This window comes from Lutjanus erythropterus, chromosome 12 (genome assembly GCF_056507025.1).
Source record: "Lutjanus erythropterus isolate fLutEry1 chromosome 12, fLutEry1.hap2, whole genome shotgun sequence".
Taxonomy (NCBI): domain Eukaryota; kingdom Metazoa; phylum Chordata; class Actinopteri; order Lutjaniformes; family Lutjanidae; genus Lutjanus; species Lutjanus erythropterus.
The window spans coordinates 77,501-94,620 of NC_139328.1; the positions used below are offsets into that span (position 1 = coordinate 77,501).

A 17,120-nucleotide genomic window follows, 5' to 3' on the forward strand; every position below is an offset into this window, starting at 1 on the left:
GTATAAAAACATCCAGAAACACTGAAGCCTGCAGAACTTTAAATAAAGCTTTGAGCAGTTTGAACTGCAAATGTCTGATTATTAATAACAACAAATCAGGCTGATCAGAAATTAATCAATAAATAAATCAATATCTCAGCTGAAGCGCAACATTTCAGGTTCAGGGTCAATCAGGACAGTTTGTAATGATGAGCAGTGAATATGAGTGGTGTAACCATGACAACTGTAAGCAAAACAGTAATGACATCATGGTTAAAATCCAGCTCCGCCCCCCAACGTGATACTGTCTCTATGTCCAATCAAAACCTTTCATTAGAAACAGGATGACCTGAAGACTTCCTCCAGAACACCACACAGTTTCTTCTTCTGCATTTTTATAATTTGTGTCATCATGGTGAGTGAGGGGGCGGAGTCATGTCTGCAGCAGGTGTCACAGAGGAAGCAGAGGTTTACCCTCTGCTGCAGCGCCCCCATCAGGTGAGTCAGAGTCAGTTGACAGAGCTGTCTGTCCTGTCTGCAGGCAGAGGGTGGGGTTAGTATCTGCAGTGTTGGCGTTGTCGGCAGCAACGGCGGTATCAGCGGTGACGTCAGTAGACACCTGTCGAGTGAAGGCTGTTGACCCGACGCTGGATCCATCGGCTTCACTGTCTGTCCAGCAGGACTCACTGTCGGAGGACAGTCGGCTCTTCCCCCAGCGGCCATTGGCCCACATACCGGTGCTGAGCCGGACTCCCGGCGAGCTCTGACTGGTAAGCGTGGCTCGCCGTGATGAAGCACCACTGGAACTGAAAGATGAGCGAAGGTCTTTCTTCTGTAACCGCAGCAGAGGGTGCAGCACAGGAATGTAGCGGCCAATGGCAGCGCGGTACTTTGGGTGTGTGATGGCGTAGATGATGGGGTTGTGGATGGCAGAGGCCTTGGCGATAACTGCAGGAACTGAGTTCATGTACGGCGTCAGCAAGTGGGCGTAGCCGGCTGTGGCGGTCAGAGCGACTGCAGAGTACGGTGACCAGGAGACAATGAACAGCAGGATCACTCCCAGAGCCACTTTAGCCAACCGCCACTCGCCACGCAGGCGCTCATATGCCTTGTTGGTCTCTCCACAGTTCAGCTGGTGAACCTCCCGCCCCGCTCTCCGCACCGCCTGGAAGATGGCGAGGTAGCAGGCCACAATCAGGCCAAGTGGGACAAAGAAGACGAAGGCGAAAAGCAGGATGGTGTAGGCGCGCACGGCCGTGGTGAAGCTCATGTAGTCCCAGCTGCAGGATGTCTGCAGGCCTTCGGGGACGTAGGCGCTCCACCCGAAGAATGGTGGCAGACTCCAGCCCAGAGAGTACAGCCACACCCCCGCCAGCACCGCCAACACCCGACCACGACTCACCCCACCAAGCAGGGCCAGTGGCTGCGTGATGGCCAGGCAGCGGTCCACTGCAATGGCTGTCAGCGTCATCATGGAAGTGATGCCAAACAGCGCGCCACAGAAGGCATACAGCTCACAAGCAAGCTCGCCAAATACCCAGCGGCGGTGCAGACTGGCCACAAAGAAGACCGGAGACTGTGTCAGAGACATCAGGAAGTCTGCAGCTGCCAGGTTGACCACCAGCATGTTGCTCGGCGATCGCAGCGTTCGACTGCGACAGAACACATAGATGACCAGAGCGTTTCCCAGCATGCCTGTCACTCCGACCAACAGGATAACAGAGCCGATTATATAGTGGGCGTGGTCAGGTACATCCACGGTGGGGAACAGGTGAGGCTGCAGGTGAGTGTGGTGTGTTGGGGTGTGGCCAGGCAGGTGGAGGAGCTTAGATGTCCTGCGATGATGATCAGAGCAGTTTCCTCCCAGAGAACAGAGAGACGACCTCCTGGTTGGGTGACTCATTGTTGGCCAGTGGATGGTGGCTGGACGGCGGCTGGACGGCGGCTGGACGGCGGCTGGACGGCGGCTGGACGGCGGCTGGACGGCAGCTGGACGGCGGCTGGACGGCAGCTGGACGGCGGCTGGACGGCGGCTGGATGGCAGCTGGACGGCGGCTGGTCGGTGGCTGGGTGATGGCTGGTTTCAGCTCGATCTTGAACGTGTGTCAGTTGTCAATTGAGTGTCAGTTGAGCGTCAGTTGAGTGTCAGATGAGCGTCAGTTGAGCGTCAGTTGAGCGTCAGATGGTTGCTCCAGCTGTGGCGGCGGCTCTCTGTGAACCACTCTGTGCTGCTGCAGCTCTTTATAGGAGGCTGATCGATGGATGACGGAGGATTATTGAGTCGACCTCAGACTGATCCATTAACTCTCAGAGAATAAATCAACATGTGGAGCAGATGTGACCTGATTGTTTAATGTGGACCATCTCACACTGACATTAATGAAGTCAAACAGGCCAGTTTCCTCATTTCGCCCCAGAAATGAACCAAACAGAGAAAAACAGACAAGTTCAACTGGTAAACTTCAAATAAACAAAATCTTTCTTTCATCTGAAAATGTAAATGTTGTGGATTCATGAAAAAGAATAAAGTTTAGAGTAATAACTGACTGTTTGTTTGTTTGAATAGATCTCAGTTAGTTTACAGTCATTCAGATTTTTGCAGTTCATTAAAGGAAACTCAAACAAATGACACAGAACTTACAGAACCTCTTCATTATTATTTGATATCTAACTTTTAAAAAATCTGAATAAATATAGAATTTAAACTGATGAACTTGGAGGAACCAGCTGCAGAACCTCCACTAGGAAAACATGTAAAATAAAAACTTGATTGGCAATAATTGAAACTCTGAACACAGAGAACAAACTGATGTCAGAAACACTGAACTGATCCACTTCTCCTGAAAGAACCAGAGAACCAGATGAACATAACCGGAGTCCAGAGAACTTGACAAAAGAACCAGAGAAAAATACTGATGACCAATTCAAACAGCAGGTTTCCAAATGGAAGTTCTGTTTTGATTTTCTCTAATACAAGATGACAAAATAAACAAGGCTAACAGTTTACCCCTGATCCCAGTGTTCATGCTAAGCTAAGCTAACAGTTTCCCCCTGCTTCCAGTCTTTGTGCTAAGCTAGGCTAACAGTTTCCCCCCTGCTTACAGTCTTTCTGCTAAACTATGCTAACAGTTTCCCCTTGCTTCCAGTCTTTGTCCTATGCTAGGCTAACAGTTTCTAGACTGATGCAATGTGGAGCAGCAGATATTGACTCCACAGCAGCCTTGATCCCACAGAAAGCTGCCCCCCCCCCCACAATGCTCCAGGAGTCCATCAGCCTGAAGAGCTTTCCATCCATCAATCGATCAATCGACCAGCAGTCAGGTGAGAGCAGTGTCACCGTGGTGACAGTTCTTCCCTCCCTCCCTCCATGTGTCTTTGTTCACTCAGTCCAGGATGTCTGTCTCCTGAGTCCAGGTGAGCAGCAGGTGGAGGGGGTGGGGAAGCTCCGCCTCTTCACCAACCTGCCCATCATCCCTGTGAAACCACGAAGAAGATGAGGAGAGACAGACGGTCGACAGAGCTGCAGACAGACGGCAGGACTGACACTCGCTCTGAGACACATAGACAGAGAGACAGTGAGACAGGCAGACAGACAGAGAGTCAGAGGGACAGTCACACGTAACATCCTGACATCTTACCTTCTGCCTGAGGAGTCATCTGATTGAACAACATGGTGTGTGGGTGGAGTCAGGTCAAACAGGATGGTCTCAGTGTTTGCCAGACAGAAACCGTTGGACGTCAGGACGTCTGAAACACAGAGACACACGTGGACACGACTGAGGTCACATCAGAGATGTTGACCGTATTCTAGACAGTCTAAACAGCTCAGATATTAGCATGTTAATGTTAGCTTTGTCAGTTAGCTACACAACACTTACAGCTGCAGTTAGCAGCTGTAAATATTTATAACAGCTAATCTCTATGTGGCAGCTAACCTGTGAGCTGCAACATGTTTGAGTAAACACTCATGTTAGCATGATGATGAGTTAACATGAGGATAAGTTAGCATGAGGATAAGTTAACATGAGGATAAGTTAGCATGAGGATAAGTTAGCATGAGAATGAGTTAACATGAGGATAAGTTAGCATGAGGATGAGTTAACATGAGGATAAGTTAGCATGAGGATAAGTTAGCATGAGAATGAGTTAACATGAGGATAAGTTAGCATGAGGATGAGTTAGCATGAGGATAAGTTAGCATGAGGATGAGTTAACATGAGGATAAGTTAGCATGAGAATGAGTTAACATGAGGATAAGTTAACATGAGGATAAGTTAGCATGAGGATAAGTTAGCATGAGGATGAGTTAACATGAGGATGAGTTAACATGAGGATAAGTTAGCATGAGAATGAGTTAACATGAGGATGAGTTAACATGAGGATAAGTTAGCATGAGAATGAGTTAACATGAGGATGAGTTAACATGAGGATAAGTTAGCATGAGAATGAGTTAACATGAGGATAAGTTAGCATGAGGATGAGTTAACATGAGGATAAGTTAGCATGAGGATAAGTTAGCATGAGAATGAGTTAACATGAGGATAAGTTAGCATGAGGATAAGTTAGCATGAGAATGAGTTAACATGAGGATAAGTTAGCATGAGGATAAGTTAGCATGAGAATGAGTTAACATGAGGATAAGTTAGCATGAGGATGAGTTAACATGACGATAAGTTAGCATGAGGATGAGTTAACATGAGGATAAGTTAGCATGAGGATAAGTTAGCATGAGAATGAGTTAACATGAGGATAAGTTAGCATGAGGATAAGTTAGCATGAGAATGAGTTAACATGAGGATAAGTTAGCATGAGGATGAGTTAACATGACGATAAGTTAGCATGAGGATAAGTTAGCATGAAGATAAGTTAACATGAGGATAAGTTAGCATGAAGATAAGTTAACATGAGGATAAGTTAGCATGAGGGTAAGTTAACATGAGGCTAAAGCTGCATTCAGATGGGGTTGTGATAATTTTCTGAAAGTTGTGAGTGGACACAGGTCTCAGGTCATAACTACAACTCTACAACTTTCATTTGAAGGCAGCATATATTAGCATGATGCTAAGTTAGCATGCAGCTGTATTAGCACTTTGAGCGGCTGCTGATGGTGACTGGTGACATGGATTGTAGATGTGATCGTCTGAACCTGATCAGTGTCTGACATCACAGTGTGTAAGGAGTTAATAACTGACCTGAATGAACCAGTGGACTCTGGAAGACAATGAGATCCTCCACATCCTCGTCCTCATCCTTGTCCTCGTCCTTCTCTCTGACAGGCTGGTCCTCTTCTGGTCTGAAGGTCTGGTTCTGGTTCTCATCCTTTCTGAAGGTCTGGTCTGCAGTAGATGGTTCAAAGAAGGCGAGCACCGCCTCTGATTGAGAGAACTGTGGACCAGACAAGTAGAATCAGATATGAAAAGACATAGGGACAAACAGTGGACAGATTGTGTCCACTCTCTGATCTGTGCAGAACATTTCAAACAAAGCAAAGGAAACAAATACAGACAAACACTGGGACTCTGCGCTCTTCGGTCCAGAAAGTGTCAGAAACTAAAGAAAATCAATTCACTGATCCTGTCAATCGTGTCAAAAAACAAAACATAGGTCCAAACATCTGACAACAGGTGGAGGACGTGGAGAGACATCCGTGACATTTTTCACCTGTCCATAAAGTCAAAAAAAGGTCAAAAAGTTTTCATTGACACGACGTCCCAGCTCTTTAGTGAATTGTTATATAAAGTTTCTCGATCGATTATCAATCAGTAATCACCTTGTGTGGCAGCTTGATGATGGTCTTCAGCAGTTTGTTCACCTCCACAGTTTTAAGTTCAGGATCTGAACTCTGATCTGCAGCTCGAACCCTCAACAGACCTGAAAACACTAAACTGTTACGACTGATACAGGCACAATGATCAATGTGATCTATTGATTATTAGTATTATTGATCATCTTCAGACAACCTGCTGATAATAATCTGGCATCCTGTTTTAGTGAAGAGGAAATGACATCACAGCTGATTTATGATCAATATATATCTTCTACTAATAAAGAGGACAGAGAGGATGACAGACAGGTTGGCACAGACAGGAAGACAGACAGACAGGTGGACACAGACACATGGACAGACAGACAGGTGGACACAGACACATGGACAGACAGACAGGTGGACACAGACAGGAAGACAGACAGGAGGACAGACAGACAGGTGGACACAGACAAGAGGACAGGCAGGTGTATGAACTCACCTGTGAGCAGGCTGGACAACAGTGTCTCTCTGTCATCATGGAATCCGTCCACCAGCCTCTTCATCATCTGAGCCAAGTCTTCATCAGTCCTGTTGAGCTGCAGGAAGCTGCCATCCGAAAGCTCCGCCCTCACCTCCACCTGTCCACCTGACAGCAGCTCCGCCCACACCTCCACCACACACACACCTGACAACATCACTGCAGCTCTGACATCATCACCTGGTGCAACTGCCACACTGCATCATCCACCACCTCTGGGTGCTACTCCGCCTCCTGCTCCACCTGCTGCAGACATTCACAGGAGGAGGAGGAGGAGGAGGAGGAGGAGAAGAAGAAGAAGAAGAACAAGAACAAGAAGAAGAACAAGAAGAAGAAGAAGAACAACAACAAGAACAAGAAGAAGAAGAAGAAGAAGAAGCAGAACAAGAAGAAGAACAACAACAAGAACAAGAAAAGGAAGAAGAAAAATAAGAAGAAACAAGTACGTCTAACTCACAGTATCTACAGGACACGCCCACTACATGATCCAGTGTTTAGGAACAGACCTCAGGAGGGCGGAGTCACATCTGAAGAATAAACAACAACAACAAGACAGAGAGGAAGAAGAAGAATAAGAAGAGGAAAGTCATCAGTAGAGGAAGAATGAACAGCAGCGGCGGCGGCGGCGGCGGTCATGTTCTCTTCTCGGTGAGGTTCAGGATTGAAAAGTTAAAGCAGCTTTGAGCTTCAGACGACACCCTTTGTGATCATAATCCAAATAATCCATCACACGGTCACAGGATCAATCAGCTGATCGCTAACAACTCAAACTGATCAACACACACTGACAACATGTGTGTTTGTTTGAGTGGAACTTCCCTTTAACTGTTTCGAGGAAGTTCCTTAAAACGGATTTCTTCATTAGAACATTTTCAAATCAAGGTGCTTTTAAGGGCTTCAGTTTTTCAAATTAAAAGACAAACAGACTCTGATTTCCATGAAGCTGTTTGTATGTTATAAGGATTCTTTAAGGGTTCTTTAAGGGTTCATTAAAGGTTCATTAAAGGTTCATTAAAGGTTCATTAAAGGTTAATTTAAGGAGAGTGAAGTGAAGCATCAGCAGCCTGAATGAAAGACATCAATCTGATGCTTTAAACAGATTCTCATCACTCTGGCAGCTGATTGGTCGACCTACTGACCCCCCCCCCCAGGTCAGTAACCACGTTAATCAGCTTGTGACAGGGGGGCGGGGCTTAATCCTGAAGCTCAGCAGGCTCCTCATGGACAAAGGTTCTTTCTGTTCAGTCAAAGGTTGATCCATCCATCCATACATGTGGAGGACAGTAACGTTGACGAGACTGACAGAATTAATCAATCAATTAATCATTTTGAGTAATTTTTAAATAAAAAAAAGTCTCAATTCTGTGATTTCAGTTTCTTAAATGTGAATATTTTCTGTTTTCTTTCCTTTCTGACAGTAAACTGAATGTCTTTGAGTTGTGGACAAAACAAGACATTTGAGGACGACATCTTGGACTTTGATCAACAGTTTCTGATATTTTATGGACCAAACAACTGATTGATTAATTGAGAAAAGAAAAGAAGAATTAACTGACAGGTATAATAATCATTACTCGCAGCCCAACATCCTGCAAAACCTTCTGGTCTGATACAAAACAACCACACAAACAATTACTGGACAATTAATTTCAATTTCAATAAAATCCATCAAGCTATGGAAAACCTCTTCCAAAGCGTCAGTTAGTAAATATTCCTATGAAATAACTGAATAATGAAGTTAATTAAATATAGAACTGTTTGTTGGTAATATGAGTATTTATGTATGTATTTATTCACTTAGTTATTTAGTTTTTTAAATTTATAATTAATTTATTTTATAGCCACATTTATTTATTTATTATAATATAGTAAGTTTTAATTAACGTGACTTAAGTTTAATTAATGGTTAATTAAGAGTTAATTAAGCAATAGCTGTCTCACAGTGGTATTATATTAGTTTGAACCAAATGAAAACACAACTGAGTTTTTATGTTTTTGACTTTATTTTAAAAAATCCAACCAGCAGATAAAATAAAACATCATCAGATTGATGATGTCAGCAGCGTGTCTGCTGACATCATCAATCTGGACACAGTAGTCCTGCCCACCAGGCAACAGTCCAGTCAGAGAGCCCCCGATCACCTGTACGGTCACAGCGCGGCGTGCTGGGAGGGGGCGTGGTGTCTGCGGACATGTCTCAGCAGCAGCTGACGGTCCGGACTCGAGTACTCACACTGTTGGCATGGAAACGCCTCGCCGGTGTGATGGCGGCGAGCATGCAGGTCGAGACTCTTCTTCTGGATACTGAGAGAGAACAACAGGATGTTACTGTCGCCATGGCACCACAGTATCTGATGTTGTTATTGTGGCAAACAGTGGAGAGCAGACGTGTTACCTGCTGTAGTCACAGTGTTGACACCTGTACGGTTTCTCCTGACTGTGAGTCCTGCAGTGTCTCAGCAGAGAGCTGCGATCTATAGACGCATACGGACACTCAGCACACCTGTACGGCTTCTCACCTGAGAACACACACAGTCAGTCACATTTTAAGACCTCTCAACCAATCGATTGGACAGATTAATCAATAAAGACAAGTTGTTACAGGGAAGTGTTGAAACATATGTCCATAAAAGGTGCCAACACGTTTGCATCTTTCTTTTGGACGTAGTTTTCAGCTGACAATATTGTGACAGGATTAACTGTGTCTCTTTTGTGGGCGGAGCTTAGCTGCAGGAACCAAACCTGTGTGTGTCCTCAGGTGTTGCAGCAGGGAGGCCTTCAGTCGGCTGCTGTAGGGACAGTGAGGACAGGTGAACGGTTTCTCTCCGCCATGGACACCCAGGTGACGCCTCAGAGTCAGTTTGGAGGAGAACTTCCTGTGGAGACAAACATCACAGCTGAAGAGACTAATCACAACCCTGCAACATGTGAGGGACACTGAGTTTTCACCCACATGCTGCCCTGTGACATGTGATCAGTCTGATGCAGTGAAGGATTGTGGGTAGTGTAGTTACCTGTGACACAGAGAGCAGCAGAAACCTGTCTCCTTGCCCTTCTTCTCTTCTGCTGTCTCCTTGCATTTGGTTTCCTTCTTCTTTTTCTTCTTCTTCTTCTCTGTGACGGTCTGCAGTGAACCAGTCTGACCCCTACTGGTCTGACTGGGAACAACACACACAACATACTGCTTTCTCATTGGCTCTTACACGCACAACCTCAAATTAATTAATCAGAATCAACACAAAACAACAAATCAACAGCAGCTGGGTGATCACAACACATTTAAGAAGGTTTTAAAATTTCATTTGACCATATTTACGCCTTCAAACCTGATATTAACACACTTACACCTGGTATTAACATGTTTACACCTGGTATTAACATGTTTACACCTGGTATTAACATGTTTACACCTGGCATTAACATGTTTACACCTGGTATTAACACACTTACACCTGGCATTAACATGTTTACACCTGGCATTAACATGTTTACACCTGGTATTAACATGTTTACACCTGGCATTAACATGTTTACACCTGGCATTAACATGTTTACACCTGGTATTAACACACTTACACCTGGCATTAACATGTTTACACCTGGTATTAACATGTTTACACCTGGTATTAACATGTTTACACCTGGTATTAACATGTTTACACCTGGCATTAACATGTTTACACCTGGCATTAACACACTTACACCTGGCATTAACATGTTTACACCTGGCATTAACATGTTTACACCTGGTATTAACATGTTTACACCTGGTATTAACATGTTTACACCTGGTATTAACACACTTACACCTGGTATTAACATGTTTACACCTGGCATTAACATGTTTACACCTGATATTAACACGTTTACACCTGGTATTAACATGTTTACACCTGGCATTAACATGTTTACACCTGGTATTAACACACTTACACCTGGTATTAACATGTTTACACCTGGTATTAACATGTTTACACCTGGCATTAACATGTTTACACCTGGCATTAACATGTTTACACCTGGCATTAACATGTTTACACCTGGCATTAACATGTTTACACCTGGCATTAACACGTTTACACCTGGTATTAACACACTTACACCTGGTATTAACATGTTTACACCTGGCATTAACATGTTTACACCTGGCATTAACATGTTTACACCTGGCATTAACATGTTTACACCTGGTATTAACATGTTTACACCTGGTATTAACACACTTACACCTGGTATTAACATGTTTACACCTGGTATTAACACGTTTACACCTGATATTAACACGTTTACACCTGGTATTAACACGTTTACACCTGGTATTAACACGTTTACACCTGGCATTAACACGTTTACACCTGGTATTAACACGTTTACACCTGGTATTAACATGTTCACACCTACACCTAGTTACATGGACAGTTCCAGCCGTCTACCTGTCTGTACGTTCTGCCTCCTGCTCTCCTGCTCGTCCAATCAGCCGGCCCTTCCATCTGTCTGCAGAAACAGATAATCATCACTGTTATTATCAGTCCTGTTATTGATCACTGATTTTTGATTATAAAATGCAGCTGACGGTAGTTTCACCTGACTGGTCGTTATGTGTTTCTTGGTGAAGGTTTCTGAATGGTTTTGATGCTACCACCCTTTTCTTCTTCTTCTTTTGCGTTTTCTCTTCCTGTCCCTGCTCACCCTTCCTCCTCCTCCTCCTCCTCCTCCTGCTGTGGCTCTTCCAGTGAGGCTCCAGCTCCTCCCAGCTGGCTGCCGTCCAGCTGCAGGATACGCAGCCGAACCCGCCGCCAGACCGGTGAGAACGCACATGTATGTCCAGCACCCGCCTGGACGACAGCGTCGCAGGACACAGGAGACACCTCCGTCTACTGGATGCGGACAACCTTGCCTCGCTCTGTGAAGGGCAGGGGGAGGCATCAGGGGGAGCGGGGATGGGTTGGGAGGTGCTGGGAGGAGGAGGAGGAGGAGGAGGAGGAGGAGCAGGTTTGGCGGCTGAGATGCGACACAGTCCCAGAGTCATGAGGTGAGCGGACTGAGCCATCTCCTCTTGGGTGGCAGGGGGGTCGATGGGACAGGACAGGTCCACTGAGCCCGCCTTCAGAGGGAAGATGGACGACTCCTCCTCCTCCTCCTCAAACAGAGTGCTCACCTGCAGACAGAAAACTGTCACATGACCATCTCATCTATAATTGGTCTGTAAATATGACCTCATATGTACATGTCATCGTGTGACATTACTGCACACCTGACCTGAAGAGGTCTGTCATTAATGTGTTTCAGTGTGTGTGTCAGGTGTGTCACCTCACAGGTGTGTGCGACCTGCAGCCCCCCTTCACTGCTGATGTCACAGGTGGGTGGGCTCATGTTGTCCAGCATGTTGTAGAGCAGGAACTCTTCATCCTCATCTTCATCGCTCTGCTTTGTCTCTCCGTTCAGACCCAGCTGATAGGGAGACGCCCCCTGTTGGAGCCCCGCCTCCTGTCTATCATCAGCCCCACTCCCTCCGTCAGCCCCCTCTGTCAGGTAGGTGAGTGTGGGGGGGCGGTGCCGCAGCAGCAGATGGCTGCTGATGGAGGACTTGAGGCCACAGGTGAACTGACAGAGTTTACATCGATACAGCTCCACCAGGAAGGACTCCACCAGCCCCCCCGACACACCCTCCACCTCCCCACAGTACAGACTGGAGCTCACGGCCCCGCCCACCACCTGCAGCGTCACAGGACTGATGTCACGGTACCGCTGCCTCACTGATGACATCACCATGACATCACTGCTCGCTGCAAACAGAAGAAGAATACGGTTCGGTCAGGATTCAGTTTTATATTCAGCAACGTTTAAATAACGGCTTTGATGAAGAGTTCCTCAGTACAACAGGAAGAGAGACCTGACCATTATGTTCACTGACGATTATTTTCTCAATCATTCATTCATTTTCTGTAATCGCTTATTCCGTAAGGGTCGCGGGGGGTGGAGTCTATCCCAGCTGACACTGGGTGAGAGGCGGGGTTCACCCTGGACAAGTCGCCAGTTCATCACAGGACTGACACACAGAGACAGACAACCACTGACACTCACACTCACACCTACAGACAATTTAGAGTCACCAGTTAACCTGCATGCATGTCTGTGGACTGTGGGAGGAAGCCGGAGAACCCGGAGAGAACCCACGCAGACACGGGGAGAACATGCAAACTCCACACAGAAAGACCCTGATCCAGGACCTTCTTGCTGTGAGGCGGCAGTGCAAACCACTGCACCACCGTGCCGCCCTATTTTCTCAATCAATCGATTATTTGTTTGGTCAGTAAAATGAAGAAAATGTCAGTGTTTTCCAGAATCCAAGATGACGTCCTCAGCAACCAGAAATCAGAGAACTCTGACTTTAAAAAAAAAAACTCAAAAAGATTAATTGATTATTAGAATAGTTGAGAATAAATTTAAAAATCGGTTGTTAAATTAAGCATTGCAGCACTTTGATGAGTTTTGTCGTCTGTTTTTAAAGTTGTTCCAGTTCTGACAGCAGCATGAGAACCCGCCTCACATTCGGCCTAAAACGCTGCTGTCAGTATCACTGATACAATGATCAGATATCAAGTCTTTGATTAACCCTGACATCACAGCTGATCGATTAATCAAAATGTTAGCAAAATCACAAGTGTAACATCAAAAGAGCAGAAGCTGCAATTTACTGATCAAAGTAAAATGTGCTTTTTACAATGAAGGATTGTGACGCTACAGAGAGTATAGATCATGTTAGATCATGTTCTCCACACAGAGAGGAACATGGAGGAATCACAGCATCAGATCAGAACTCCATATTGATCAATGCACAAAGTTCAGGTATCAGAATCTGTAATTGGAGGAGAAGGTGGTGTGTGAACATCTGAAATAAGAATTCTGTGAGACAGAACTGTGACTCAGAGTTCAGCAGTAAAGATCCAGATTGCATCAGAACTCTCAAAGAGAACTAAACAAAGGAACCAAAGAGAACCTCAAATTGATCCACAGCGTCCAAAAATATGACAGAAGAACCATCAACAAAAATAAATCACAAATACAAAGTCAAATCTCTCTTCATCCAAAACGTTCAAGTGTTTTTAGCCTCCAGTCACTTTTTTAATTGATTGATTGAGTCGTTTTTATTCTTGATGTTTTATAATGATCATGATCTGATTTATTAATTTATTATAAAACCTTCTGTTATCTTTTACAGACACATATATTACATATCTATACCATGATAATACACGCCAATAATCATATACACATTAGAAATAATTCATGTTCCCCAAAATGAGTTCAATGAAAGATCTTCAGTCTCAAATAAAAATGTTATGATCAATAAAACCCCCAAAATATACAGAAAACGTCACAAACACGTCATGAAATCAACATCGCAGAAAACTAACATCTTGATACACAATAAATAAATAAATAAATAAATAAAGAGACACGGTACAAACAAATAAATAACGAGGCTAACACGATCATGCCAACAGCTGCAGCAAAGAAGCTAACTGTGCCAGCAGAAGCTAACTGTGCCAGCAGAAGCTAACTGTGCTAGCAGAAGCTAACTGTGCCAGCAGAAGCTAACTGTGCTAGCAGAAGCTAACTGTGCTAGCAGAAGCTAACTGTGCTAGCAGAGTGTGTTTGAAGTGTTTAATGAAAAGCAGGTGAAATAAATCACACGTGTTTTCAGGTGAAATGTTGAAGAGTTTCACTAAAACTCACCTGCTGCTGCTGTTGTGTTTACTTCCGTCTTTCTTCTTCTACGGTCGTTACGTCATGCGCGATCGCTTGTTCCGCCGCCTGGAGGAGAAGAAGAAGCTCGGATGATTTGATGGTGAATTAATCTGAACATTAAAACAACTTTTAATTTTAACTGAAGGTGTTTAAATGATTCATTGATTGTCCTCCTGAACTCCGTTTTAAATAGTTTTTTTACGAAACAAGAAGAAGAAGAAGAAGAAGAAGAAGAAGAAGAAGAAGAAGAAGAAGAAGAAGAAGATCCAATCACCTCGCAAAAACCGCATAATTCCTCTGAATTCCCCTGATAGAAAAAAATAGGTGTCACGTGGAATCATTTGACTTTATTTTCACACTTCTATTCAGTAAAACTTAAATGTTTTATTAAGATACTAAACATGTATTGAAAATATTTGCACCACAGAATAACCACAATATACAAATACAACTGAAAGAAGAAGAAGAATGTAAGGAGGAAATAAAGAAAAGGTAAAGTTACATAATAATAATAATAATAATATTATTATTATTATTATTATTATTATTACTATTATTATTATTATTATATATATGTAATAGAGGGGGAAAACTACAGACTGAAAATGAAAAGAAAAGAAGAAAAAATGAAAACAATTCATTCAGTTGAATCAGCCACTTTAAAACAATTATATAAGTAAATAAGTAAATATATATATATATATATATATATATATATATATATATATATATATATATATATATATATATATATATTTATCAGAATTACTTAAATGAATGAATCTGAGAACTTTTCACAGACTCCTTGGCAGAGTTCCACAGACCCCTGGATGTCCACAGACCACAGTTTGAAAACCACTGGCCTAACAGTTGGTGCTGGTGGGAGAAGGGATTTATTTTTTTTACTTTTTTTAATTTCTGGACATTACAGGGATGGATTCAGACTCTTAATCAACTTTACAAGTTAACAAGAAGCTAAATCAACTGTTTCCAATGCAGGTCCATTAATTAGCTTATTATGCCAATAATTCTAATTACCCAACATGCAACTGTTAGCGGTGAAGCTAAATCTCTGATGATCATCATAACCGTTCAGAGGAAACAACCCTGCTGGGTTTCATACAGGGAGCCTCCAGTCAACTATCAGGACATTAAACTACATGAAAATTTGATCAGAATCTCATCACTCTCATCCTATAATTTATGTGAAATTAATTGTTTATTGAACATTTAATATTACACAGCAGTGTGTAGGAATTAGTGGCATCTAATGGTGAGTTTGTAGATTGCAGTCACCTGCTCGTCCGGCTCTCCCCTTTCAAACGACGCTAAAACTGTTGAGCTGAAATAAAAATAAAAACTAGACGACAGGAAGTGTCTTTAGTTTGACTCTTTGCCACCGTGAGTGGTGCAAATCAGACAGAGAGTCAATAATACTGAAACCAGTAGAAATAAAAATAAAATGGAGCATTTTAAACAATAAAAATTAAACAAAAACTAGCAAAGCTGCTCTGGAAACTGAGGTGACTTGAAAACAAAAATTAAAAATTAAATTGAATTAAATGCAACTGTGTTTTTCACATAATGATACAAAACTGAACAAAAATTTGATCAAAATCTCATAATTTTTCCCTTAAATGAATGTGTTTCACGATATTCACTGTTACATACTTTATATTTTTATTTGATGTATGAAAAAAAATCTTACAACAACTGCAATACTGTTAAATATTTGCGAAGAAAGAAAACACAAGTGTTTGGTTTAAAAAAAGGATGTAAACCTGTTTTTGAATATGATGTTATAAAGTTGTTTATTAAAGAATATCATTTTTATGTAATAGCCTAATATTTTGATTATAGGTCATTTTTATAAACATAAACATAGATTTTTTTTTTCAAGTAGTTCCTTGTTTTATAGCATTTAAAATGACTCAAAAAATTTCCTCTCAGTCTTTGAAGAAACTGCAGAATAAAAAGTCTTGATCATCTGATGACTTTAATTTATTTTGTTTCAGTGTTTTGATTTTGATTTATTGTTAGATATGTTTAAAATGATGCAGTCACAAATCAGTCACTACCAAACACTGGCTCGTGACCCACAGGTGGGTCACAGGAGCTTTTATTTGTGTCACCAAATAAATAAAAGATTGTGGAAGAAATTCCGCAAACAATTTAAGATTTATAACCGCAGTTCACCTTTAATGAAGTATTTAACATGTTTATATGATATATATGTTTGTACATATTTGGTCTCTTTTATGAACATGACTAAAAATGTCCTATATTGGTTTCCTGATGAGAGAAAATAAAAACAGTGAGATGGTCTGTTAAGACTAGAGCTGTGACAATTGTTCAATTATTAACTGAGGATTAAATTAGTCGCCAACTATTTTGATAACTGATTAATTGGTTTGGCAAAACAAGATATTTGAGGATGTCATCTTGGACTTTAATGAGCATTTTCTGACATTTTATGGACCAAAGAAGTGATCGATTAGGGGAAAAGTTATTGACTGATCACTTGTTGAAAACTAGGTCCAAACATGTGAAAACAGGTGCAGAACATCGACGTGTCTGTTCACTCCACCTGTTTTCACATGTTTGGACCTAGTTTTTTAATTGACAAGCTTGTGACAGGATTCATTGTTTTTCATTATATTCTGACATTTTATGGCCCAAACAATTAATGGAGTAGTGGGAAATTGTTGCCAGACAAAGTGATTAAACAGCAACTGAAGTATTTTATGACAGTTTAGTTTGATAACTCCTTATTGTCAGTCAGCTGGTTTTAACCAGAAAAAGAAAACTGAAGAGGATCAGAGGAAGAGTTGGAGAAATATGGAGCCGTCAGCAAAGCCTGAGGAGTATTTTACAACTATAAGCTGAAATGTTTTCAAATGTGGATCAGGTTTGAACTGAGGCTTCATTATAAATGATAAGACAAAGTTCAGATTCACAGAGCTGCTCCTCTTCCTGGAATAAACACAACCAGCTCCACTCTGTTCATATATTTCCTTGTTCCCTCCCCTTCAGATCTACAGTTTGAGGATGGGTGGAACCAACATGTGGTGAACTCAGCAGTTCTGAGGAAATGAAGGTCAGACA

The 17,120-nt window shown here is 42.6% G+C and overlaps 3 protein-coding genes across 5 annotated transcripts in view; all 3 read right to left on the reverse strand.

Annotated features, from left to right (window-relative positions):
- The window catches only part of opn4.1 (opsin 4.1), a 2,343-nt gene extending 385 nt beyond the window's left edge, over window positions 1–1,958 (reverse strand). The window contains exon 1 of the mRNA XM_084731342.1: window positions 1–1,958. This exon is cut by the window's left edge and continues 385 nt beyond it. Within this exon, the coding sequence (XP_084587468.1) occupies window positions 431–1,882 (1,452 nt within the window). The 5' untranslated portion in view covers window positions 1,883–1,958 and the 3' untranslated portion in view covers window positions 1–430.
- A 1,266-nt stretch (window positions 1,959–3,224) lies between these two features.
- LOC146317203 (PX domain-containing protein 1-like) lies at window positions 3,225–6,847 on the reverse strand. Of its 3 annotated transcripts, none has more exons than XM_084732840.1 (6): window positions 6,770–6,847; window positions 6,225–6,509; window positions 5,750–5,850; window positions 5,172–5,364; window positions 3,618–3,726; window positions 3,225–3,453 (listed from the first exon to the last, which is right to left on the reverse strand). In XM_084732840.1, the coding sequence occupies exons 2-6, from the start codon at window positions 6,418–6,420 to the stop codon at window positions 3,363–3,365; spliced, it is 690 nt and encodes a 229-aa protein (XP_084588966.1). In that variant the 5' UTR covers window positions 6,421–6,509; window positions 6,770–6,847; the 3' UTR covers window positions 3,225–3,362. The 3 variants fall into 3 exon arrangements, with proteins under 3 accessions (XP_084588966.1, XP_084588964.1, XP_084588965.1); XM_084732838.1 differs by having other exon boundaries at window positions 3,225–3,530; XM_084732839.1 differs by lacking the exon at window positions 6,770–6,847 and having other exon boundaries at window positions 3,225–3,530; window positions 6,225–6,563.
- A 1,400-nt stretch (window positions 6,848–8,247) lies between these two features.
- LOC146317204 (uncharacterized) lies at window positions 8,248–12,183 on the reverse strand. The gene is made up of 7 exons (XM_084733121.1): window positions 11,574–12,183; window positions 10,848–11,421; window positions 10,697–10,757; window positions 9,278–9,421; window positions 9,006–9,139; window positions 8,659–8,782; window positions 8,248–8,567 (listed from the first exon to the last, which is right to left on the reverse strand). The coding sequence occupies exons 1-7, from the start codon at window positions 12,033–12,035 to the stop codon at window positions 8,414–8,416; spliced, it is 1,653 nt and encodes a 550-aa protein (XP_084589247.1). The 5' UTR covers window positions 12,036–12,183; the 3' UTR covers window positions 8,248–8,413.
- Window positions 12,184–17,120: the final 4,937 nt, after the last annotated feature.

Excerpts from the sequence above, each read along its gene's own strand:
- LOC146317203 (XM_084732838.1), bottom strand. The coding sequence starts at position 6,420 with ATGTTGTCAGGTGTGTGTGTGGTGGAGGTGTGGGCGGAGCTGCTGTCA. Across the intron at positions 3,727-5,171 it reads GAGTCCACTGGTTCATTCAG|ACGTCCTGACGTCCAACGGT; the intron begins GTCAGTTATTAA and ends TCTGTGTTTCAG. Across the intron at positions 3,531-3,617 it reads GATGACTCCTCAGGCAGAAG|AGCGAGTGTCAGTCCTGCCG; the intron begins GTAAGATGTCAG and ends TATGTGTCTCAG.
- LOC146317204 (XM_084733121.1), bottom strand. The coding sequence starts at position 12,035 with ATGGTGATGTCATCAGTGAGGCAGCGGTACCGTGACATCAGTCCTGTG. Across the intron at positions 9,422-10,696 it reads GAGGCAGAACGTACAGACAG|TCAGACCAGTAGGGGTCAGA; the intron begins GTAGACGGCTGG and ends TGTTGTTCCCAG. Across the intron at positions 9,140-9,277 it reads TGCTGCTCTCTGTGTCACAG|GAAGTTCTCCTCCAAACTGA; the intron begins GTAACTACACTA and ends TTGTCTCCACAG.